This window comes from Suricata suricatta, chromosome 10 (genome assembly GCF_006229205.1).
Source record: "Suricata suricatta isolate VVHF042 chromosome 10, meerkat_22Aug2017_6uvM2_HiC, whole genome shotgun sequence".
In the NCBI taxonomy this organism is placed as follows: Eukaryota; Metazoa; Chordata; class Mammalia; order Carnivora; family Herpestidae; genus Suricata; species Suricata suricatta.
In genome coordinates, this window is record NC_043709.1 from 6,326,766 (window position 1) to 6,351,252 (window position 24,487).

At 43.2% G+C, this 24,487-nt stretch overlaps 1 protein-coding gene across 2 annotated transcripts in view; it reads right to left on the reverse strand.

Annotated features, from left to right (window-relative positions):
* Positions 1 to 3,019: 3,019 nt before the first annotated feature.
* The window catches only part of WBP2NL (WBP2 N-terminal like), a 30,847-nt gene continuing 9,379 nt past the window's right edge, over positions 3,020 to 24,487 (reverse strand). The window contains exons 2-9 of one of the 2 annotated variants that reach the window (XM_029954793.1): positions 23,891 to 23,999; positions 23,505 to 23,646; positions 23,230 to 23,322; positions 18,085 to 18,195; positions 15,367 to 15,818; positions 9,643 to 9,691; positions 4,253 to 4,478; positions 3,020 to 3,387 (exon numbers count right to left, since the gene is read on the reverse strand). In XM_029954793.1, coding sequence (XP_029810653.1) covers positions 15,433 to 15,818; positions 18,085 to 18,195; positions 23,230 to 23,322; positions 23,505 to 23,646; positions 23,891 to 23,999 — 841 coding nt within the window. In that variant the 3' untranslated portion in view covers positions 3,020 to 3,387; positions 4,253 to 4,478; positions 9,643 to 9,691; positions 15,367 to 15,432. The remainder of the gene's footprint in view (positions 3,388 to 4,252; positions 4,479 to 9,642; positions 9,692 to 15,366; positions 15,819 to 18,084; positions 18,196 to 23,229; positions 23,323 to 23,504; positions 23,647 to 23,890; positions 24,000 to 24,487) is intronic. The other variant, XM_029954794.1, reaches the window with a different exon arrangement.

Sequence of the window (24,487 nt, forward strand, 5' to 3'; positions counted from 1 at the left end):
TTTGGTTTTAATTAAAGCATTTTAAATGATTCCACTTTCTCTCCTCTCTTGCAATATCATTTATACTATTTTTTCTAACTTTTTTAGTGGTTGCTCTAGAGTTTGCCATATACATTTACAATTGATCCAAGTCCACTTTCAAATTGTATTATACTGCTTCACAGATAAGGCAATACCTCATAACAGAATATTTCCAATTTCTCCCTTCTCTTATAAGATTGCTATCATTCATTTCACTTGTCCGTGAGTTATAGTCACTGAATACATTATTGCTGTTCTATTTTGAACAAACTATTATCTTCCAGATCAATTAAGAGGACGAAAAGATTTTCTTTTACCTTCATTTATTCCCCCTCTAGCGTTCTTCCTTTCTGTATGTACATACAGGTTTATTTTTTTCTTTTGTACATCCAAGTTTTCTATTGTACATCATTTTCTTTCTCTCTAAAGACCTTCTTTTAACATTTATTGTGGGGCATTAGGTGGCTTAGTCAGTTAAGCATCTGGCTCTTGATCTTAGCTCAGATCTTGATCTCAGAGTCATGGTTCAGGCCCTGTGTTGGGCCCTGTGTTGGGTGTGGAACTTAAAAAAGAAGAAAACTATTGCAACATATCTCTGTTAGTGAAAAATTCCCTCAATTTTTGAAAAAGTATTTCTTCATTTTTGAAGGATAATTTTTCTAGATACAGATTTCTACATTTTTATTTAAAAATGTTTTAGTATTTATTTTGAGAGAGAGAGAGAACACATGTGAGCTGGGGAGAGGGAGAGAGAGACTCCCAAGCAGGCTCCATTCCGTCAGTGTGGAGCTCAAGCCCACGAACCCATGAGATCATGACCTGAGCCAAAATCAAGTTGGACGCCCAGCCGACTCAGCCACCCAGGCTCCTCTACATGATTTTTCTTCTAATACTTTAAATAGTTCATCACATTCTTACTTGTATAGTTTCTGAAGAGGAGTGTGATGTAATTCTTATCTTTGTTCCTCTCTAGGTAAGCTTTCTCCCTTCTAACTTTGTCTTTGACTTTTTTTTTAAGGTTTATTTTATTTTGAGAGAGAGAGAGAGAGTGGGGGAGAGGGGAAGGAGAAAGAGAGACAGAGAGAGAGAGAGAGAGAGAGAGAGAGAATGAATCCCAAGCAGGTTCGGCACTGTCAGTACAGAGCGTAATGTAGAGCTTAAACTAACAAACTGTGAGATCATGACCCGAGTCGAAATCAAGAGACGGACACTCAACTGATTGAGCCACCCAGGCGTTCTCATATTTTTTTGTAGTTTCAATATGATATGCCCAATTGTAGGCCTTTTGGTATGTAGCCTTTTTAGTATTCTTTAAGATTCCTAGATTAGTGGTTTGTTATCTGTCATTAATTTTGGGAAATTCTCTGTCTTAATAATTCCAAATATTTTTTTGTTTCCTTTTTCTTCTTCTAGTGGGCCCATTACTTGTATGCTACCCATTCTGTAACTGTCCCACAGTTCTCAGATATTTAGTTCCATAGTTTTCATTCCTTTTTCTCTTTGCATTTCAGTTTCGGACATTACTGGTGATACATGTTTAAACGCACTGATTCTTTGGCATGTCCAGTTCACTGATGATCCCATCAAAGGTACACTTCATTTCTGTAAAAATGCTTTTGATTTCTAACTTTTCCTTTGATTGTTTTTTAAAGTTTCCATCTTTCTGCTGACATTACCCATCTGTTCTTAAGTGTTGCCCACTTCTTCCATTAGAGCCCTTAGCGTATTAATCAGTTCTAAATTCCCACTCTGATAATTCCAACATCTTTGCCATTTATGAGTCTGGTTCTGATGCTTGCTTTGTCCAAGCTGCGTTTTCTTGTCTTTTGGTAGGACTTACAGTTTCATGCTAAAAGTGAGACAGGACCCACTTTGTAAAAGGAAGGGAAGAAAATAGGCCTTAAGTGTGAGGCTTTATGTTTATCTGGTTTGGAGCTAGCCTGTGTTTGCTGTTTGCTTCAGCTGTAGGTATTAAAGGTAAATTTCCTCTGGTGTTCTTGTCTTTATCTACCCTGTGGTCTTTGTGTTTATTTCCCTAGAGACTTTTAAAATACGGCCTGAGGTATGCAGTTCTTTCATTTGTAATCCCGTTATTATGTGGGGGTCCTACTGATGTGATGGCTAGGTGTTGGGGGAAGGGAATCATTCTATAGTCCTACGATTAGGTGTCAGTCTTTTAAAAAAATTATGTTTATCTTTGAGAGATAGAGACAGACAGACAGACAGAGAGACAGAAACAGAGCATGAATGGGGAAGGGACAGAAGAAGAAAGACATCATCATCGCATAAAAGCCAAGGGTCTAATGCCAGAGATAGGTCCAGCGGAGAGCCTAAGCCTGAGTGGAAACATTTCTAAAATAGTTCTCAAATTGAGATACATCAAAGCCCAGACAAAGGGAAGTAAGACCATCAGAACAAGCTTAGCGATCCAGACAACCTCCCCAGGAGGAGCACACAGAGGATTGAGTACTCATCTGCTGCCAGCCTGTATTTTAGGGGTGGGTGGGGCCCGGGACAGGGTGGACACTCACAGAGCATAATAAAACTATCTATCTCTGGAACAGTCTATGCGCCTCAAGATCAGGACGTGTCAGGTTCCTCAGAGCACAGGGCTGGCATAAAGCAGCCCCAGTAAGTACGTGGCCTGGACTGATCCTTAGAAAGTCCCGAGCCCAATACTGGGCAGCACAATGAACAAGGGGTCAGCCCACAGCTCTCACATCAAGGCAGCCCTGTCCCCTCTCCATGGACAGTCAGAGAGCAGGCTTCCCCAGCTGAGGCAAGTACTCCCTCAAGGGGATTCAGAGGCGTCTTCACTATGAAGGCCATCAGTCTTGGAACCAGACAATGTACTGTTGAAGCAGGGCAAGTGCAGGGCCCGCCAGGAGGCTGAGTCCAGGCGTGTCCCAGCTGCCCACCGGGCGGCCCTGAGGCCCTAGCACCGGGCAGTACATACCTCAGATGCCCTCAGAAACAGAGAGGCCAAGGGCATGGCACAGATGTTGCGACAGCAAGCAGACTTTAATTGAGGGGGTAAAGCCGAGGTGACCCCAGCCTCTTCGGTTACATCAGTTTTTCCTTTCTCCTCAGGACATAGGCAGGAAGGAGGCCCGTGTTCTACCAAGAACCTAGAAATCAGTCTCCATCCCCAAGCTGTATGATGTGGACTGGATCGGATCTCTCTCACTCTGGTTGGCTTGCAATCTTGTTTTCAAGCATTTTCCTTCCTTGAGAACAGGAGTCTTCTCACGTTCATATGGGTCTTGAGCCACCTTGCAATTAAGCTGTCTTTACACTCTTCCACAGCGATCTGCATGGCCAGCTCCCTCTCCTCTGTTACCCTTCACATCTTCACTCGGACAGTACCTAGTTGACAAGGCTCTGCTGCAGTCTGCTCCCTCTGCCAACCCCCCCGGCATTCCCAGTCTCCTGCACTTTGTTCTGGATTTTTTTGTAACTCTTATCAAGTTCTCTGTCTTTGCTTTTTCTGCAGTGTGGGTATGATACGCCTAGTTACATCACATAACCTATCTATCGACTGCATCCTAGTATCACCAGAGTGTAATCTCCATAAAGGCAGGCATTTTTGTCTGGTCACTGATATTCCAAGTGCCCAGAAATGGGATGCAAACGGCATTCAATAAATGTATGTGTGAATGAGAAGTGAAACCTTAGGTTTACATCCACCCTGTCACTTGTTAGTCTGCTGTGTGCCGTAGGCATATTGTTTCCCTCTCTGCCCCAGTTTCTCAATCTATGAGATTGGGGTCCAAGCACTCACCTTGCTGGGTTACCTCTGTGGGAATGCCTGGAAGGGTGCTTGGCACGAGTACATGGCTTACAAATGGGCCGACCCATTGACATAATTACTGCCCCTCTCAAACTCTTCACTTTCTATGTTATAAGTACCCTTTGCTCGGGGCATCACTAAGGCAGCTGATGTGGGGTTTGTGATGAGGGCACAAAGCCAAGTAAAACTCAAAGGTCCCAGGATTTCCCCTTTCCTGTACCAGCTTGGCTGACTTGAGGGCAGCTAGCCTCAGGCCCTCCAACGCCCCCTCCGCCCCCCCCACCCCCATTCATGGCAGCACAGGATCTGGAACCTGTCTTCTGGTCCTGTGGGAAATCGGAGCCCTCTTTGGCCTACTATACCACATTTGACACAGTTGATTTTCTAAGTCCTCTGACCACCAGGGATCAAGCCCACAACAAGGAAGGGACTCAAGCTCACCAGGATCTCACAGATGTGTAGACAGGATCAGGCCACCGTGTGCACAGGAAACGCTACCGACTGCCTGGCACCCGTGGGATGAAAAGAGGATGGTAGGGAGTGGGCTCCTCCAGCAGAGGTTAAGGTCGCAGGCTCCGGAATCAGCCTGAGTTCGTGTCCTGCCTCCAGCACTCAGTAAGTGTGGATTCGTTGATTTCCTAAGGCCTCCAAGCTTTAGTACGCTTAGCTGTGAAATGAAGATATTAGAAGTGCTCACTTCACTGCACTGCGATGGGGGTTAAGTGAGATGTGTTCATGAAAACACCTTAGCACATCGCCTAGCACCCAACTTCAGTAATGACCGTTTATGCACATTCAAAGGCCGTTAGACACCAGATGAACTCTATGGGACCACCTTGCCAGTGGTGGCTTTGGCCAGTAGGAACCATATAAACCGTGGCCGTGAGGTAGGAAAGAGGTGAAACATAAGCATGTTGTTCAACTCAACCAGCCTGAGAAGGGACAGCTTCCTCTAAAATCTGAAATTCAAATCCTCTCTAACAGCCTGCCAAATGAAACTTATTCTGGAAATTATAATCTTCAACTCATGGCCAGAACTTGGCGGTGTATATACGTGTGTATTATAAATCAAGAAACACAACGTGTTCACATCTCTATTCCCTATTCCCTCAACGAGTGTTTACCAGACACGCGCTCTGAGCAGCGCTTTCCGCCAGGTGCCCCTGCGATGGGATGCAGGCCATGGGGGAGATGGGCGCGCACACGGGTTTTCACCAGAAGCAATACAAGCTCAGTAGAAGGGCAGTGACTCTGGAAGGGGAGATGAGAAAAAGCTTCTCGGGAGAAAGAATTGCTGGGCTGTTTTGAAAGGTGTTGTATGGAAAACAATTTGACAATAAAATATTATGGAAAAAAAATAAAATAAAATTTAAAAATTCCAAAAAAAAAAAAAAAAAAAAAAAGAAAGATGAGTACAACACAGCGGGGAGGAAGGCACGGCGGCAAAGGCCACGCCCAGTGCAGTGTCCGCGTTTTGCTCTGCTCAGCTGGATCACGTAGCTGGAGAGGCCACTGGAGGGGCCAAGGTCATGCAGGTCCTTAAATACTAAGGGGCATAATGTGATCCACGTATACAGAAAACCAGGCCTTGGCACTTAATCCTGAAGGTTGCGAGGAACCACTGCACAATTTATAAGCAAGGCAGAACCTAGCATATTACATTAATTTATTCTTTAAGTTATTCACTTTTAAAAATAAAAACACAGTACACAGGCACGTAGCACAAAATCAAAAGGTTCAAAAGGGCTTAGAGTGGGAAAAATCCATCCTCCCTCCCAGTCCTTGGGCCCCCCACGCAGCTCCCTCGCCTGGGACAACTCCTGCCCCCAGGGTCCTGCGGCGCTCCCCAGACGAGGCTAATCACTCCCGGCACATGCGGAAAATGGTGGCAAAGTAAACATGCGATTTTGTGGCTCTTTTTGTCATTTATTATCGTTTGGAGCTTAATCTCTATTAGTACATTTTCAGTTACCACATTTTTAATAACCCTGCAGTATTCCAACGAGAGACATTTAGATTGTTTTAGATTAGCATTTCTGATGGTGCTCACCCTCAGGCCAGGACCTAGAGAAGGGCAGGGGCCGTCGGCGGGCACCTCTGCCCTCCCCATCTTCCTCCTTGGAGGTGGTCAGCTGTCGGGCCATCCCGGCCAACATGCTAGGGACAGCAGGGGTGGGAGAGTACAAGACAACAAGGAGCTGAGCCGCGGATGATGTGGCAGAGTTGTGGCACCGATCTGGGTCTGCCAACCTCCTAAAATTTTGTTACGTGACAAAAATTAGCTCCTATTTATTTAAAACAGTGTAGCTGCTTTACCTGTAGCTGACTGCATTCCAAATCGAGAGAGGAGTTTCGGTCCCTCTTCCCTTTCCTTTTTTAATCCTGCTTTTCAGGGATTCCATACAGAGTTAGGGGAACCAATGAGGAAGGCCAGGGACCTAGTTTTAGAACTGTATTCATCATATCTTTTATTTTCTATATTCTGATACTTGAACATCTGGGGACTGGCCCTCTCAGGGTTAGCCCATTTCTTTCTTCTTTTTTAAAAATTTTTGAAAATTTTAATGGAAAAATGTTTTTAATGCTTATTTACTTTTGAGAGAGAGAGAGAAAGAGAGAGAGAGAGAACAGGGGAGGGGGAGAGAGAGAGAGAGGGAGACACAGAATCCAAAGCAGGCTCCAGGCTCTGAGTTGTCAGCACAGAGCTTGACATGAGACTTGAACTCACAAATCATGAGATCATGACCTGAGCCAAAGTCAACGCTTAACCAAATGAGGCCCCCAGGCTTCCCTGGGTCAGCCAATTTCTAAAGATGGTAAACAACCTGCCAGTGATTGTGCCTTTGAAAAGGAAGCCAACCATTCTGGGGCCATTCCCCCAGCCTCTTTTTTTTTTTTTTTGTAAATGGATTGTTCTTCTATTTATTGTTTGTTTGTTTCACATTTTTATTTGAATTCTTGTTAGTCTAGTTATAAGTAGTGTTATATTGGTTTCAAAAGTAGAATTTAGTGATTCATCACTTACATATAACACCCAGTGCTCATCATAACAAGTGCCTTCCTTAATTCCCATCCCCCATCTAGCCCATCCCCCACCTCCCTCCCTCCATCAACCCTCCATTTCTTCTCTATAGTTAAGAGTCTCCTATGGTTTATTTCCCTCTCTCTCTTTTTTTTCCCCTTCCCATATGTTCAATTGTTTTGTTTCTTAAATTCCACATGCGTGGAATAATAGGGTATTTGTCTTTCTCTGGCTGACTTATTTCACTTAGCATACTACATTCTTGCTCCAAACACCTCATTTATCAGGCTCCCCGTGCTCTAATCACCCCCAAGCAGGCAGGACACGACCAGGGGCAGCCTTTATGCCCCCAAGTCCACTGACATTATTCAAACTAACTAAACTGCCTCCCCTGTTCCTTCCCATGTGGTTTCCCACGGAAACCACCCTAAAGGCTGTGGCACGGCTTCCCCTCATCCCTGGTGCTTCCCTGTGTGGCCCTCGTGGCAGGGCATGCCCCTGAAAGCAACTAGCTTTTCAATGGCAGCTGTCTCCCGATCTGTTGGCATTACCATACCTAAACAGTAATAAAACCTATATTAAACAAGGAACTCTTTTCCCTTGATCTTCCAGAAGACTGGCATAGTGAGGCAAACAATTACTAACAACTAGTTCCCTTCTTGCCCTAAAGCTCTGAACAGTAAGTTCCTAGAAAACATGGACTATATTTGAAACAACTCTATCTCCTCTCTACAGCACTAGAAGTAATGCCTCACATCAAATAATGGCCCAATAAGTGTCCTCAGAGAACTCACAGTTCAGGGCAAAGACAGACATATAAACCAGCAATGACAACTACTCTGCAAATGTTCTAATGGAGTCATGCACAAAACAGAGTGGGGCAAAGGAGGGCATAATCTCTGAATTTGGTTGGGAAATTCAGGAAGGTTTCATAGAGCATTTGGGCTGGGACTGAGCCAACAACAGGACTTGGCCAGGCAACCAAAATGAACACAGTTTTGCAGTAGGGAGACGGGTAGATAGAAAGCATTCCAGACACAGACATGGCAAAAGAGAACAGCAAGACACATTCTGGTAACTTCTCTGCAAGATGACCATTATCTCTTTCTGTGATGGAGGATAAAATTGTCCTTGCTTTTTCTCACAACTCAAAAATCTAGCCCCACTGGCCTTGGCTATGGCACTCAAAGATTTACTGAATGACTACTTAGAAACTTAAATGGAATCTAAAAGCTGTATTCAATATCAGTAATTATTTATTAATACTCAGTCCAATTAATACTGTCTTATGTTTATAATAAATACTGATTACTAAATATTATATAAGATTTAAAATATTAGCTATTAAATACACATCTAGACTAATCAAACTGCTGGTCAAAATTTCTCCCTTAGACAGAATCCCTTCTTCTTGAGTCATCTGGGGACCTTCAAAAACAAGTTTATTCTCTGAGTCCATGATTGAGTGTGCTACACCAACTCGCCTCTCCTAAAGGTGCTCCCGGTAGAGGTTGGGATGGTTGCCACAGGTTTTACTTTCTACTAGATGACTAGGCAGCCAGTGCAGTATGAATTTGAACTGGGTCTTTACATCTATACGTAGTCACACATACATTTTTCAAGCAAGTAACCAGGCAGTGGGCAAGAAAAGCCAAGTCAACATGAAGGCAAAGGTCTCTATTATCTTCTACGGAAACCCAAATCCTGAGATTAGAATTAGGATGGCGGCTCAGGAAAAAGAGGGGATGGAGACAGGGGAATCTGAGAGGGTGGGGAAGGAACTGGCAGGCTCTCAAGGAGTAGGCACTGGGGTCCTGCTCCCCAGTGCTCAGGGGTGTGGAGCTGGATCTCTGACACCCAGTTTCCAGGCCCTACCCAAGATTCCAGTGGCATAAGGAAACAACCCAGCTATTAGACTTGATGTGACTGCCCGAACTGGGCAGTAGCTGTTTGAGAAGTAATCCGGGGCCTGGAAGGGCCTTCCTGGCATCTTGATGCCACAAAAGATCTGGATAATTTTGCATAATCTTGGAGTTTTGGGGGCCCACCAGCAAGGCAGATGGTGTATGTGGGGGGGTCTGGGTAATTGAGTTAAATGAAAACAAAGATATGCAGTATTCCCTGCATATATTAATCTATAAATTGAAAAATCCCTCCAACTACACATTCCCTTTGATTCCTCACGACAGTCAAGCCCAGAAGGTTCTGCAGGCTGGCAAGCATCCACCTATCTCGGAAAAAGAGTATTTGGGTGCTTATTTTGTGGGTCCACTATCAGACAGTCCAGGAATAAAAGGCCTTCTTCCTTTCCCTTTGTATTCTTAATAGGAAATGAGGAGGCGAAGTACAGAAAGCAGCTGGGGAGGAGACAGGAAGATGATGAATCTACCAGCTCAGGGATCAATCAGGGAGGAAGCATCCAAAAGGTCAGTGGGAACCCGAACGACCCAGCATTAGTGCTCTCAGCACATAACAGGCCTTGCTGAACTCTCGCTGGATTTGTCCTAAGCAGAGCAAAACCGGATCCCTTTGAATACACAGGACCCAAAGCTCTCCTTATAGGACGTGCTTCTTAGAGACAGAATCTGACTGAGTCTTTGGTGGAACAGCTGCATCAGGCAGGGGGAGCTCAGAGGAGGTGTGCCACACAGCCGCCAAGGGGTCCAAACCGGGGCTCTGCTTGGTCCCACCTCAATGCAGTGACCGCCTTTGGTTGTAGCCCAACTGCTTGGGGAAACAGGCGAACAAGCTCCCTTTGGAGGGGAGAACGTGACGGAATTCCACTTTCAGGAGACTTCGACCTGCTTACCCTTCTAGCGTGTTGGACTTCACTTCAAATCCACCTGGTACACGCATGACTAGAATGAAGAGCAGAAGAGAAAGTCTGCTTGCTACCCTTTTAGAACTATAATCCCAGAATATGCCTGTTAGACGTCAGTTATTAAGAGAACTATTCCAGCATAAAAGAGGCCTTACCCCTAGACCCTGTTCCCAACTCACATCACATTCCAGCACAAACTGAAAAGCGGAATGAGGGGAACCTTATTCCTGCTCTGGTTTGGAGAATCTTTCCCTCTTCCTCTCCTTGTCACTTCAGTCCATGTAGAGAGATTTAGAAGTGAGAAAAGAAGAAACTCTTGAAAGAAAAAAAAAAATCCTCATCACTTTCCGCAAACAATTGTAAGAAAAAGAGATCTGGAACCCGTGACCCATGTGCAAGATCCATACGGTCGAGGCACCAGGGAGGCTCAGCTGGTTGAGCATCCGATTAATTTCTGCTCGGGTCACGATCTCGTGGTTCGTGGGACTGAGCCCTGCGTCTGGCTCTGCGCTGACAGCAAGGAGCCTGCTTGGGATTCTCTCTCTGCCCCACCTTGCTGTCTCTCTCAAAATAAATAAATAAATATAAAAAAAGATCCATGTGGTCTGAAGTCTCCATTTGGAATCTTTAGAAAAGGATTATACCTATGTTTTCCCTTTTTACTTCTTCCCTGCCTGTAGTTACCTGGACACACCAGAAGTCCCTGTACCACAGACACTCCAGTGACCCAGACCCATGACTCTGTGCCAGTAGTTTCTAACAGGCATCTGTAGCTACTTTCTGTACCATCATGTGCCTTCTTCAAGAAGATCTCTTGTTCCCTACAAACTGGACATGAAGCCCTTTTTATTGGAGGGGGAAGAAGAATGGTTCTTGACTTGTCTCGTTGTTGGGAAAAGTTTTAAGGGCTAGCATATTCCAGAAAATTACAGTTCACTTTAACTCTAATATCCACTCATTCCAGAGTCATATGCTAAGTTTGTTCCACTGAATAACAGTTTTTCCAAATTTTTTAGCGATTAAAATAGACTAAGGTCAAATAATTTTGAAAAAATATGTGTATTTTGAAATTCTCTCCCTCTTAGAGATTCACGTTCACTAGTATATTCCAGGTGCTGAGAAGTCATGAGGTAAATAAATCAGCTCATCTGGCTTTTCCAAATATACATGACTCAATAACTACCTTTTCCACATAAGACCCATTAACATCCACCAACTTCCTTAGGAAAGACTGTCCTTGGCAACATAGGAGCATCTAGTTTCTGAATTGTTACAATGAGGCTCAATCAATAAGTCTAACCTGTTTCAAAGAAATAATCCAAGATTCAAAAAAAAAGCTCTTTATAAGAGAAGTTAATCACAATGTTGTTTGTAATAGCAGAAACCTGCAAACAACTGAAATATTTTAAAATAGGGATTGAGGGCGCCTGGGTGGCTCAGTCAGTTAAGCAGCCGACTTCGGCTCAGGTCACGATCTCGTGGTTCGTGGGTTCGAGCCCCGCTTCGGGTTCTGTGCTGACAGCTCAGAGCGTGGAGCCTGCTTCAGATTCTGTGTCTCCCTCTCTCTCTCTGCCCCTCCCCTACTTGTGCTCTGTCTCTCCCTGTCTCAAAAATAAATAAACTATATTTAAAAAATTAAAAAATAAATAAAATAAAATAGGGATTGAGAAAATATGTAATGGTGCAACTCTGTCAGAATATCATGTAGCCACTAACAATATTTCTGAAGAATTCTCAAAAATCTATGAAACTTATCCAACATTAAATATATGCAGTTTTTAATATATCAATTATACCTCAGAGCTATGGGCTTTTAAATTTTTTTAATGTTTATTTATTTTTAAGAGAGGAAGAGAGACAAAGCATGAGTGGGGAAGGGGGAAAGAGAGAGGGGGACACAGATAGGAAGCAGGTTCCAGGCTCCCAGCTGTCAGCACAGAGCCTGATGCAGGGCTCAAACATATGAACTGTGAGAACATGACCTGAGCCAAAGTTGGATGCTTAACTGACTGAGTCACCCAGGTGCCCCTGCCCTGAAGCAATTTAAAAAACAGCTGGGGCACCTGGGTGGCTCAGATGATTAAGCATTCAACTTCGGCTCAGGTCATACTCGCTGTTCCCAATTTTGAGCCCCACATTGGGCTCTGTGCTGACAGCTCAGAGCCTGGAGGCTGTTCTGGATTCTGGTTCTTCCCTTCCCCCCACCCCCCACACTCTCTCTCGGCCCCTCCTGAACTCATGCTCTGTCTCTCTCTCTAAAAGATAAACATTAAACATTTTTTAAACATGTAATAAATAAATAAGTAAAAGCTATGAAAATATAAAGTGTCAGGTGAAACACTTGTATGTTTTTGTTTTCCCCTGATTTACGCAGTGGTTGAATTCCTGGAAAGTTCTGCATGTATTAAAATCATGTAATACAGGGTTAGGCTCTAGGCTCAAATGATTATAAGCATATGTTTCATCTACATCGATGGCCAGAGATTCACTTGAAAATCATGAAGGGATGTAGAACGATTCTCTGTTGTGAGTCACTGCCCTGTATGTTCTCAACTACAGACAAAATATGCATAGAAAAAAATATATGATTTAAAAGTCTTCTGGGTCTGGTAATACTGTACGCTCTAGCTCCTAAAACCTTTGTGCTATATACTATCTAAGAACACTTGAGATAATATTTTTAAGGCCTCCTTTTAGTGGCTTGATAAGCCTGTAAGAAAGCAAAGAAAGGCCAATGAAATTAGGAAGCTGGTCAAGGTAGGGGAATAGTGAGTTTTCAAGAGAGTGAAAACCTCGGAACAATCTAAAATAGTCTAGAATGGTAGTTCTTAGCAGGGAAGGCACTGACCCCCAGGGAGCAATTATGAAATAAGTAGGTGCATTTTCGGTTATCACAATTAGATATTAGGTATTTGATAGGTGAGGGGTCAAGGATGCTAGACATCCTGCAAAGTACAGGGCAGTGACTCACAACAAAGAATCGTTCTACATCCCTTCATGATTTTCAAGTGAATTTCTGGCTGGCCATCGATGTAGATGAAACATATGCTTATAATCATTTGAGCCTAGAGCCTAACCCTGTATTACATGATTTTAATACATGCAGAACTTTCCAGGAATTCAACCACTGCATAAATCAGGGGAAAACAAAACTTTGTTTTATTTGGAAATTTGTCAAGGATTGTTCATCATTTTGGAAAATGACATTGCCAATAGCATTGCCACTATGGTGTTCAAGTCACCAATACAAAATACATGGTTCAGTTCTAGTGTTTACGAATTTGTGAATCTACATGTAGGAAGATGAACACTTGATTACTTTGTTTTCTGGTACAGTGGAATTTGAGCATTTGTATATTAAAATACGTAAAATTTTACTACAAACTAGTTTTCTAGTATTTCTTTATATCATATTTATGGCATTATTTGTTGATTTTGGTTGAAATGGTGTGGAATCATATGCAGTTGTCTACAAATTTCATTCCAGTGATCTAAAGGAGATATTACAAATTATTCGTTATGGAGGAATTCAGTCTGATGGGATTGAAAATCACTGCAGTATATTATCCCTACAGTGCAGGGATAATTTTTAAAAATAAGACAGAATTTATGCATATGTAGCTTAGATGTACCATAGTTTATGTAAATACTATTAACGAACACACAGATTATTTCCAGTTTTGTGATATCAGAAACAATGAATGTCATAAAATCTTCCCACACACATCTCTGCGCACAGGTGCAAAGATATTGAGAAGTGAAGTTGCTAAATCAAGAGTAGATGTCTTTTACCTTTTAAAAGGCACTGCCAAATTTCTTTCTAAAAATGCATGCCAACTTACATTTGCACCAATATTGGATAAAATAACCTTTCCCTACATGTGTTCCTTCCCAACACTTAATTTTTTTACCTTTTTAATATTTGTAAATCTTTGGAGATGAAACTGTTTCTCAAGTTGCATTTTCCTAACACTAGTCAAGTTGATTGAACATCTTTTGAAATGTTTCTGAGCCACTTGATTGCCTTGGTTAATTGGGAATTCATATCTTTTGTCCATTTTTAATTTTTGGTTGACTTGTAGGAGTTCTTCATATATTCTAACTACGAATTATTTGTTTAACATGTATGTTGGAGATTAACTTTCTCTCATTCCGTTTTTTATCTTTCCATTTTGGTCATACAGAAGTTAAAATTTCTGATATAGTCAGGGGCGCCTGGGTGGCTCAGTCGGTAAGCCTCCGGCTTTGGCTCAGGTCAGATCTCATGTTCCTGGGTTCGAGCCCCGCATCAGGCTCTGCGCTGACAGCTAGCTCAGAGCCTGGAGCCTGCTTCCAGTTCTGTGTCTCCTTCTCTCTCTGCCCCTCCCCCTCTCATGCTCTGTCTCTCTCTGTATCAAAAATAAATAAAACATTAAAAAAAAATTTTTTTTTAATTTCTGATATAGTCAAACTTATCACTGTTTTCCTTTATTGCTTTATTGGTTTTGATCCTCTCTTTTTTTATGATCTGATTTACATTTTTATTTTTTTTCCATAATATTTTATTGTCAAATTGTCTTCCATATTACACCCAGTGCTCTTCCCCTTAAGTGCCCTCTACCATCACCACCACCTCTTTTCCCCCCTCCCCCTTCCCCTTCAACTCTCAGTTCATTTTCAGCATTCAATAGTCTCTCAAGTTTTGCATCCCTCTCTCTCCCCAATTCTCTCTCCCTCCTCCGCTCCCCCTGGCTCTCCATTAGGTCTCTCCTGTTTTCCTGCTAGACCTGTGAGTGCAGACATATGGTTTCTGTCCTTCTCTGCCTGGCTTACTTCACTCAGCATGATACCCTCAAGGTCCATCCACTTTCCTACAAAAGGTTTTGATCTTCTTAAAGAAGGCTTTTCCTAATCTAGATGTCATTTTCAATGGCCACATAATTTTCCATCGTATGGATGAACCATGATTTATGAAATTCTCTCTCACTAGTGGAAGTTTAGTGATGGACTGGTCCATCCTTTCACTAATACAAACAATGTTGTGAAAAACAACTGAGTATTCTACTTGATTGTTTTTTAAATTTTTTAGATAGTTTATTTATTTATTTTGAGAGAGAGTTTGAGCAGGGGAGGGGTAGAGACAGAGGATGAGAGAGAGAATCCCAAGCAGGCTCTGTACTGGCAGCTGGCATCAAGGAAGGGCTTGAACTCATGAACCGTGAGAGCATGACCTGAGCCAAAACCAAGAGTCTAACTGCTTAACCAATGGAGCCACCCAAGTGCCCCTCAATTTTTAACATAATTTAGGACTTAGCAAACAGCGCAATAAATGTTTCTAGAGGGGAGAGGGGAGAAAGGTCGGAAGCCTTTCCCAGCCTACATTCAAGGTATGTTTAAAAATGCAGTCCATGGGGCATCTGGGTGGCTCAGTAGGTTAAGCCTCTGGCTTCAGCTCAGGTCATGATCTCACAGTTCGTGGGTTTGAGCCCCTATCTGGCTCAAGATCCTCTGTTTCCCTCTCTCTCTGCTCCGTCCCAGCTCATGTGCTTGCTCTCTCTCAAAAACAAAACATTAAAAAAAATAATTACAACACAGCCCAGTGTCAACCAAATTACTGGGAAATTAGTTCTAATTCTACTTCTCTTTTGGCCCATCTAATCAAGATTTGACTTGGCCTCCCCCTACGGCCACCTTCCACAGGGCAACATTGCGTGACACACCTTAATCACATACCTGAGTCCACCTTCTTATCCTGACTTCGGTTTTCAGGTGCCACTTTGCTTGGCGAGTCCTCAAGGCTTAATTCCTGGTGGATGGTGAAGGGGTCTGAAATGAGGCATGGGGAAGAGAAGCCTCGTACCCAGGAGGCTGAGATTGGCCAGACCCAGCTCTGATTCCAGCAGGTGAAACTTCATATCCCAAAGGCAGGGTATCATTTGCAGCCTGTGCGTTTTCACTTCCAGCCACTGAGGTTTCGTTTCCAGCTGGCAGGGCTCTGTATCCCACAGGCAGGGCTCTGTATGCCCCTGGTGGGGCTCCATATCCCACAGGTGGAGGACTGTATCCCCCTGGTGGGTATCCATATTCCGCCTGCGGGAGTCCGTATCCGGCCTGTGGCGGTCCGTATCCGGCCTGTGGAGGTCCATATCCGGCCTGTGGAGGTCCATAGACAACAGGTGGGTATGCTGAGAAGGAAAAAAAATCAGTTACTCATTTTTTTGAGTGGACAAGGAATAGGTAAGAAGGAAGAAGACAAAATCTATGCTGAAGCAAACTGACACAGGAAGAGAATTCAGGCAGAACAATGTTAACGCCAGATCCTTCAGCTCCACCAGGTGAAGGCTTCATCATTGCCTGTCGTGGAGGGGTTCAAATTAACATTAAAATATCCCTACAGTTATATCTTTACATTACTTATCCTTATGGTCAGATACATATTTTAGTTAATAAATTGTTTGATTATGAAGAAAGTAATACATGCTCAATGAGAAATATGTATTTGGAAAACAGAAAAGATGAAGTTTTAAAATTACTTACAATTCCACTATTAAAGACATAAACTTAATATTTTGGTGTATTTCTTTGTAGGATCTCTGTTAATATTTTTTACACAATCACGATCATAACAACCATACAGTTTTTCATCTGACTCTTTTTGTTTGGCATTATAAAAAGCACCTTTATATTATTAACATTTTTCATAAATTAAAAGCCGGGCAATATGATATCACATGGATCGGTGCTACTTAACTTCCCTGTTGTAGAAGAGTGTGTGTTGTTTCCAACGTTCTGATTCACATTACAAGAAACATAGGTTTTTATTTATTTCCTTGGCTACTTTCCCAAAGTGGTTTAATGAATCAATAAATGGACAACTGTCAAGGTTTTTTTTTTTGCTGTAATCCATATTTATATTTGAGCTAATTTTAAAAAAACTTTAAAAGAACTATCTTAAAGATGCTCAAAGACTAAAGAAGAATGTGAAGAAAGTCAAAAAAAGGATGTGTGTACCAAAGAGAAATATCAATAGAGACGGAAAACTTAATAAGAAACCAAAAAGAAATTCTGGAGCTGAATAGCACCATAACTGAAAAATATTCACTAAAGGGGTTCAAATTCAGATTTGAGTAGGCAGATGAATGAATCCATTAACATGAAAATAGAACGAAGGAAACAGTAGAGATTGAGAAGCAGCCAGAACAAATACTGACGAAGAGTGAGCAGAGCTTGAAGGACCTGTGGAAGTCCCAGAAGGAGGAAAGAAAAAAGGGGACAGAGCAAATATCTGAAGAATTAATGACTGTGCACTTCCCAAATTGCATGCAGAACATGAATATAAACATCCAGGAAGCTTCAAGTCAGATGAATTCACAGAGACCCAACGGAGATGCATTCTAATTAAACTTTCAAAATCCAAAGATAAAGAGAGAATCGTGAAAGCAAGAGAGAAGTGAATCCCCCACATACAAGGGATCCTCAATAAGACAATTAGCAGATTTCTCATCAGAAACTCTGGAGGCCAGAAATAAACTGTCAGACAAGAGTCCTCTATTTGGCCAAACTCCTTCAAGAGTGAGGGAGAAATGAAGGTGTTCCCAGCTAAACAAAAGCTGAAGGACTGGCCCTGCAGGAGGAGCCTCAGGGAGTCCGGCGGGGTGACCTGAAAGCACACCGGACAGAAATCTGAAGCCATATAAGGAATGAATATCTCAGTAAAGGTAATCACTAGACAACTACAAAAGCTAATATTATTGTTAACAATGGCTTGTAATTCCATTTTTTTGTTTTCTACATAATATAAGAGTCTAATGCATTTAAAAGGATTATTAGATTATGTTTTTAGGCATGTAACAAATAAACACGTCATTCTGTGACGTCCGTTAGTATACAAAACAAAAAGCCAGTAGACATGCATGTCATGCTCCAAGGTGAACCCAAGAAAGGGCTGCATTTTGGGGCCTGTTGGCAGCCAGTTAGGAAACCCTTTGTGGCCCACCAGTAAGCTGTGGACCACATTTGGGAACCAGTGTGGACAGGCACAACCGTTAGAGGGCGCAGGGCATACAGCTGGAGTCCTCAGTGAGGGGAAGGGCAGGGCATAAGCATGGTGGCTATACGTGTGTGAAGTTGGAAGCGGGGAGTGGGCAGCAGCACACGTCTGCTCAGGCTGCACACAGGAAGGGAGAGCTCCCGCTCACGGAAATTGCCCAGGCATGCTCTGTATGTGTACATTACAGTTAAAAGTAAGCCTGAAACTGAAGCCCAGCCACCTGCTGATGTGACATTGGGTTTCAGTCTAGAAACAAAGTCATGGACTTCCCCATTTTCCAATTCCCTGCACCTCTGCCGTTCCTCCTGCAGCAGAGTTAGAAGCAAGTTAGCAGTGAATGGATCTTTGAGCCCCTGGCATACTTTTCCACCCCCAACAAGAAGTCCCCTGCCATGCCTTACCTGGACAAGGCATCTGTTGCGTGCACATCATGTTCCCCTGCCCGGTAACTACATAGAGTCCTGGAGGGCTGAACCAGTAATTCACACTTCCAAGTGGAACTCCTCTGGCAGCTGAGAAGACAAGTTCGGCAAAACAGGGACTCGTTCATTTGTTTAACACAGACATACAGCAGCTACCGACCAAGCAATTAACAGAGTGGTAACCATCATCTTACGCAAGTGTCCAGCAGTGCTCCCAGGATATAAGATAAAAAATATACAAGTCCCTTGTCCTGAACCATATGCTTCTTTTTTTTTTTAATTTTTTAATGTTTATTTATTTTTTGAGAGAGAGAAGGAGACAGAACATGAACAGAGGTGGGGTAGAGAAAGAGGGAGACACAGAATCTGAAGCAGGCTCCAGGCTCTGAGCTGTCAGCACAGAGCCTGACATGGGGCTTGAACCCACGAACTGTGAGATCATGACCTGAGCTGGACGCGGCCGCCCAACCGACTGAGCCACTCAGGTGCCCCAGAACTGTATGCTTCTTGAGGGCAGAGACTGCATCTCATCTGCCTGTGCTTATTCAAGGCTTAGGACAGCACCTACCATAATAAATATTCAGAAAAAATTTCCAACTGAGAATTCTATCAAGCTGGCAAGATACATCGATTAAAAACCAATGTGTTGGCAATGTGATACAGAAGAAAGCAAGCACTTCTGTTTGTCTCCCTCTGCATCTCTTATAAAGGCCCTTGCGATGGCATTTGGGGCCCACCTGGGTAATCCAAGGTAATCTCCTCAAAATCCTTAAATGAGTTTCTGCAGATTCTTTTTGCAGACAAGGGAACATTCACAGGACACGGACATGTCTTCGGGAGCTATTAGCAGTCTACTCCGCTACTTTCTGGCATCTGGCGTCTGACCACAAGGAATCTACACGGTTTTCAGGCCTGGCCTATGCAGGCTTTCCAGGTGAAACCTCGGTTCTACTTCCCTCTCTGCCAGCCAGCCAGAGAGGCTGTGGAAGTCATGTTAAAGATGGCAGAGACCCTATTACCTTGAGTCCCTGAAGAGCTATGTAGAACACAGCCCCCCTTTATCCCTGCTCACTGGCCTTTAGATAAGCAGTCATATCTATTGTCTTAAGCTATTGATAATTAGGGGTTTATCTGTTTCAATAACTAGCATTATCTTAACTAACTCATTCTAAATCTAAACTTGTCCTCCTTAGCCCTGTTATCCGCCTTTTCAATATCCTATTTGTATCCTTCCAGAAGTAATTATTTTACTAACTTATATGTTTGCATATTTCTTTTTTTATGTTAATTTATTTTTGAGAGAGACAAAGAGACCAAGAGGGGGTGGAGAAGGGGCAGAGAAAGATGAAGACACAGAATCCGAAGCAGGCTCCAGGCTCTGGGCTGTCAGCACAACTAACAAGCCAGGAGATCATGACCTGAGCTACAGTCCGACGCTTAACCAACTGAGCCACCCAGGCACCCTGTTTGTGTATTTATTATGTGACTCTCACAAAGGCAGGGGACTATGTATGTCTTGTTCACTGTTGTGTTCTCAACCATCTCACATAGTATTTGGATATAATAAGTAAAGGGTCAAAGAATCAAATCGTCAAGTATGATGGGTAGTTAATCCCACAGGCCTCAAAGAGGCCCATCTCACAATCCCTGACTCTTGTTTGGGGAGCAGGGGTAGGCAGACATTGGGCCAAGTTCACCTAAATTGCCTAAACCCTTTCCAAGAGGCTACGTAACTGCTAGGACTCTGAGCCTCACTTTGCAAGCCAAGAAGCATATCTTAATAAAAGCACAAAGAGGGGACTCTTGAGGGGACTCAAGTTGCCCAATCCTTAGCCCATAATCCTAAAAATAAGCCCCCTCTACCATGTGGCAAAAAATAAGAGCAAATTCAAGACCCAGTATGAGTTTTCCAGACATCTGTAGCAAAGAAGAACTGAACTTTCAAGTATCCCGTGCCTCTGGGTGCCATATGGCCATGCCGTGTCAGCCGGGACTCCATGTTATCCAATCTCAGGCTGCAGATGCTGTCTGCCCCTGGACAATGAAGAGCTACTGGCTGGGTACAGTATACGAACTCCTTGGCCTTTGTATCTTGCACTGTATCATTAAAGGTAATAGTAACACATTTTCTTACTCCTCACCTTCCTATAAATGGCTTTGACGCCACCTGTCTGTCTTTAGTTTTCCTGTTTGGCTAAGACCACCACAAAATGCAACGCACGGCTTTCAGTCTTCATTTTATCAAACATCTCTGCAGCAGCTGACAAATGACCACTCGGTAATGCTGGAAACTTCTCTTCCTTGACTTCTGGGATGGTAAACTCACTCAACTCTCCTCCTACCTCAGTCAGCCCCACCCTACCCACCCTTTAGATGTCGAGGACTTTGGAATACCAACCTTTACTCACTGACCGAGCCCATCACTCACATGGTCCCAGAGATGGCCCTGGTGCTGAGGAGCTCCAGGTCAGTCTCTACACACAGTTCATCTTTGGAGTTCTGAGCTGCACGTCCGCTGGCCTCTAGCATTCCAATGTACCTCACGTTTAATAAATGCAGCGGTTAAGAGGATAGGATCGAAAGAACACAGCATCACTTACATACTATACTTAGACGGTATTCCTGCCAAAATGCATGACCTGCATCTAAGCATGAGGAAACAGATAAACCCAAATTAAGGGGCCTTCTACAAAACTGTAAGCCTGTACTCTTTTTAAAATGTCAGTGTTGGGGTGCTTGGGTAGCTCAGTAGGTTAAGTGTCTAACTTTGGCTCAGTTCATGATCTCATGGTTTGTGAGTTTGAGCCCTGTGTCAGGAACCGCACTGACAGTGTGACAGTGCGGAACCTGATTGGGATTCTCTCTCTCCCTGTCTCTGCCCCTCCCCCACTCACTCTCACTCTCTCACAATAAGTAAATAAACTTTTTAAATTAATTAATTAATTAAAATGTCAGCGTCAAGAAAAAGAAGAGCTGAGTCCACACTAAAAGAAACCAAAGAAATAGGACAATTAAATTCAGTGTGTGATCTGGGATTAGATCCTGGATTGGAAAAATAAACAGTGTGCCATTAGAATTAGGAACAGTGATGGGTTAATCATTTGAATTTGAATATAAACCATACATTAATAATAGCATTGTTTCAATGTTAAATTTTCTGAATTTGAAAAGTACACTGAGGGTAGATAAGAGAATACCCTTGCTCTTGGCAGATACACACTTGAATACTTAAGGAATGAAAGAAACGATCTTTATGACTTACTCCCAAATTGTTCAGTAAAAACAAAAGCAAAAAAGAGTAAGCTAAAACAAATGTGGGAAAATGTTAATGATGGTGAATCTTGATGAAGAGTCTGTGAGAGTCCATTGTACTATTCTTACAAGTTTTCTAGATATGATTTTTTTTCAAAGTAAAAACTTTAAAAATAGAGTGAGATTACATTTAGGGTTCAGATTCTAGCTCCCTCACTTTCTACCTGTATAGCCTTGGGAAACTGTAGAACCATCACTGACTCAGTTTCCCCAGTTAGCAATTTACATGACACATGGAAAGGACTTGGAACACTGTCCACTGTATGGTAAGCATTCAATAAATGTTAGTATTATTCTATCTAAAATTGAACTTGTTTCCTCTCCAACTTCGATGGTCTCTTATATTCTTAACCGTGGTTTACAGTTTCATGATCCAGTCAGCCTTCTGAGCTAGAAAATTCATTCCAACCTCTGGTGTGTCCCCAGCACTTTGCCCACACCTCTATTTCGGAATATTTGCATGTGTCTGTCTCTTCTAGATTGTGTTCAGCTCAACTAAATTGGAGTTGGGGCAGAGGCAAGGGAGAAAGAGAAAGAGCATTCCAGATAGAGCTAATTCCAGGGCACCTGACTGGCTCAGTCAGTAGAACATGTGACTCTTGATCTCAGGGTCATGAGTTTGAGCCCCATATTGGGTGTAGAGTTTTACTTCAAAAATAAAATTAAGCAAACAAACAAATTCATAAATAAAGTTATACAGGTAGAGCAAATAGCATGAAGGCTCAGAGATGAGAGAACAGGGCATGAAGACGACCAGTTGGACTGGAGGACAAAAGGTGAGAGAGTAGGGGCATGAAATGAGGCTAGATTGAATAAAAATATATCACAAAAAGATTATATGCATTCAAAGTCTGAAAGAGCTCTCTGGTACATCTGTTAGATCCGTGCTTTAGGGCTGGACAGGACCTCTTCCCTCTTCTCATGGAAGATAGGGACTAAACCTAAAGGAAGCAAAGGCAAAGCCAGAGAGGAAAAAAGACAAAAGGCATGACAAAGGAAGAAGAGCTCAGGCAGCTGGGGCATCCTGACCTGAAAATGAGGGTATTCAGTGATGTACGAGACCAACATTTAAATGGACAAGAGAAGGATGCGTGGGTGTCTTAGTTGGGTAAGCATCTGACTCTTGGTTTCAACTCAGGTCATGATCTCACAACTTTGTGAGTTCAAGCCCCTCACTGGGCTCTGCACAGACAGCGTGGGGCCTGCTTGGGATTCTCTCTCTTTCTCTCGCTCTCTGCCCCTCCCCCACTCATGCTGTCTCTGTCTCTCTCAAAAGAAATAGATAAGCTTTAAAAAAAATTTTTTTAAACCATTAAAGGGGCAACTGGGTGGCTTAGGTCATGATCTCACAGTTCATGAGTTGCAGCCCCGCGTCAGGCTCTGTGCTGACAGCTCAGAGTCCGGAGCCTGCTTCAGATTCTGTGTCTCCCTCTGTCTCTGCCCCTCCTCCTGCTCATGCTCTGTCTCTCACTCCTTAAAAAATAAATAAACATTTAAAAAATCTTTTTAAACACATTAAAAATGGACAAAAGATTATCAGGTATAAGTAGTGGTTCAAGTATCTGAATATAAACTCCTGCCAGACCACAAACTCCTTGAAGACAAGGACGGACTGAATAATGTTGTTCCCGGGAGGTAACATGGCACAGGTGCCGTAGTAGGAAGGCTCCGGAAGTGCCTGCTGAGCACATGTGCAGCTACCGACGGCCTGACCGTAGAGACCAAAGTCCTGGCCGGGTAGCGGTCCCGCTTCTCCAATTCCACAGGCCTCAAAACCCCCACGTGGGCAGTGTCTTTATTAGCATTGCTCACCAGCAGAGGCCGCTTTCGTCATCAACTGGGCAAACTCGATGGCACCTCCTTTCGTGAAGGTTAACTTAAAAGTAGCCTGTCCTTCCCAGCCACCTGGGGGGAGAAATGGGACACACTTCAATGCTGGCACCCCTGGTCAGAAAAGGACGGAGAGAGAAGCACTACCCAACGGAGCAGCACAGCTGTCTTTGAATTCCAGCATGAGCCAAGCCTGAATCTTAAATCTTCTGGAAGCTTTTGAGGAAAAAAATACACTTCTGAGGGGGACCACTTACCATCCGGAGCTGCCTGAATAGTCCCTTTAATGTAGTTGGCGGCAAAGACCGGTTGTTCAATGGTGCAGTTCCTCATCAGATCAAAGGGCATCATGAAAGAAAACATGGGATCGTTGGCCGAGTGTGAGGTCACGAAGATCACCTAGGAGAGGGAAGAGACTTCGGAGGAGGAATGCAGTTTGTCCAGGGGCTGAGACACAGTAGAGCAATTCTAAGGTGGAGGCTGTATGACATTCTGGCCTAACTGAGAAACGTCACCCATTTTTCTCCCATATCCTTCAACGTGGAGAATCATAAAGTGCCGACACTTTGGAAGTCAATGTTAAATCTCTCTCGGTTTTAAGGAAAACAAATGTAGAGTTGATAGGTCAAGGAAGGAGAATTACCCGGTATGAAGTGAGAAACAGCGTCCCCCTCTTTGTACCAGCGAAGAGACTGGATCTCTCTGGCTGCTGCGGGAAGGAGAGGTCCACATCCTGGTAATGAGTCAAGACACTGCAGAAAAGAAAGACACCACACAATCCAGAAGTTATCTAAAACGACACACACGAAGCTCTTGGCACAATTCCAAGCCCAGAGTAAGCACACAATGTTAGCTGCTGCTACCACTATTTTAGTGAAATAGAAAGGAATTTAAATCTTATTCTCTGACACTTATCCTTCTCCCTCTTTACCACTGGATTTTTTTTTCTTATCAAACCTACCTTCTTCTTAATGTTTATTAAGAATAACAAAACAGGGGCCCCCGGGTGGCTCAGTCGGTGAAGCATCTAACTTCAGCTCAGGTCATGATCTCACTGCTTGTGAGTTCGAGCTCCACATCAGGCTCTGTGCTGACAGCTCAGAGCCTGGAGCCTGTTTCCGATTCTGCGTCTCCCTCTCTCTGCCCCTCCCCTGCTCGCACTCTGTCTCTGTCTCTCTCAAAAAATAAATAAACGTTAAAAAAAATTCTAAGAAGAAGAATAAAAAATGCATTAAGAATA